The sequence below is a fragment of the Arachis ipaensis genome, chromosome B05, assembly GCF_000816755.2.
Source record: "Arachis ipaensis cultivar K30076 chromosome B05, Araip1.1, whole genome shotgun sequence".
In the NCBI taxonomy this organism is placed as follows: Eukaryota; Viridiplantae; Streptophyta; class Magnoliopsida; order Fabales; family Fabaceae; genus Arachis; species Arachis ipaensis.
The window spans coordinates 1,428,729-1,429,964 of NC_029789.2; the positions used below are offsets into that span (position 1 = coordinate 1,428,729).

Sequence of the window (1,236 nt, forward strand, 5' to 3'; positions counted from 1 at the left end):
TTAGTAATAAATATTAAAAAATAAATAAATTATGTGAATAAATACTTTTCTAAAATTTTCTGAAAAATTTAGTTATAATTTTCACTCTCCATCTAACTTTACTATTTACCAAACAAATTCACACATAAAAATAAGACTATTTGTAGATGCTAGTTTTGTATTCCTCCAACATGAAAATGTGTAATTCTTAGAACAAAATATTTTTGAACATAAGTATTTGATGTCTCAAAGTAAATAATTCCCTTGTAGCAATTCCAAAAAATAAACTAAACCTTAATATAACATGAAACAAACACAACCATGACATCAACATACTTTAACAATTCCAATAGAAGCGATGTTACCTGCAACTTCTAGCGAGACAAAGGTCTTCAGCAGCAACATCACACAATTGGTGGTAAATCACAAAGAAATGCTCCAAACTATCCATTACTTCCACAAAGAGTTCAATTTACAAAAGTACTACGCGAGGATTCATTTTGAAACGGTAAACGGTAAATTATTCAAAGCACGGTAGAAAATAATAACTTAAGGTTACATATGAACACAGTCGATCCCAATCATCTAAAGTACTAGTATCTTCTACGAAGTAAGGTCTGAATGAAAATGAGAACAAAAGAAGATGAGTGTGCTTTGCCTACGACCTAACATTCAGAACTTTATTCTGACTCAAAAGTTGAAGAGTCAAACCAAACTACAAAGATCTCCACTTCCTCATTCAAGCATATCATGGTTACTCCTTGGCTGGTACCTTCGATTCACCACTCCGCGGTATCTGTGCAAGTAACCATTTAATTATTTAGGAGGTGTAAGCAGCAGAAGACAAGTGAAGTGATATCCTTAAAAGCAAGGAATTGCTTGTAATGCTCAAGTTATTTATACCTTGTATTGAAGTTTTTGTACTGTAGTTCTCAAGAGATTATCTCCAACTATGAACCTCAACCTCTGAATAAAAACATCACGGGATATTTGCTTTTTCTGCAAAAAAAAAAACAGCATGATATATCAGAGATGTTTCACCAACCGAGACAAATAAGGCCATGCAGTGGAACTACTTTACATACCTGGAATCGTTCATAATCTCCTTTGATGGCATCCATGGTGCTGGGAGGCACTGAGCTTTTGATAGCAGCAAAAAGGGCTGGAAAAGGCATCCATGGGGATTTCGGAACTAGGCGAGCAGCAGGCACAGCTTTTCCCTGAGGTACCAACAACCCAAAATTGGTTGGAAATCGC

The 1,236-nt window shown here is 35.0% G+C and overlaps 1 protein-coding gene across 1 annotated transcript in view; it reads right to left on the reverse strand.

Annotated features, from left to right (window-relative positions):
- The window catches only part of LOC107642353 (inactive poly [ADP-ribose] polymerase RCD1), a gene marked incomplete in the record, with an annotated part of 5,496 nt that continues 4,655 nt past the window's right edge, over positions 396-1,236 (reverse strand). Inside the window, 3 exon segments of the mRNA XM_016345679.2 lie at positions 396-775; positions 883-978; positions 1,065-1,199. Of these exon segments, the coding sequence (XP_016201165.1) occupies positions 734-775; positions 883-978; positions 1,065-1,199 (273 nt within the window).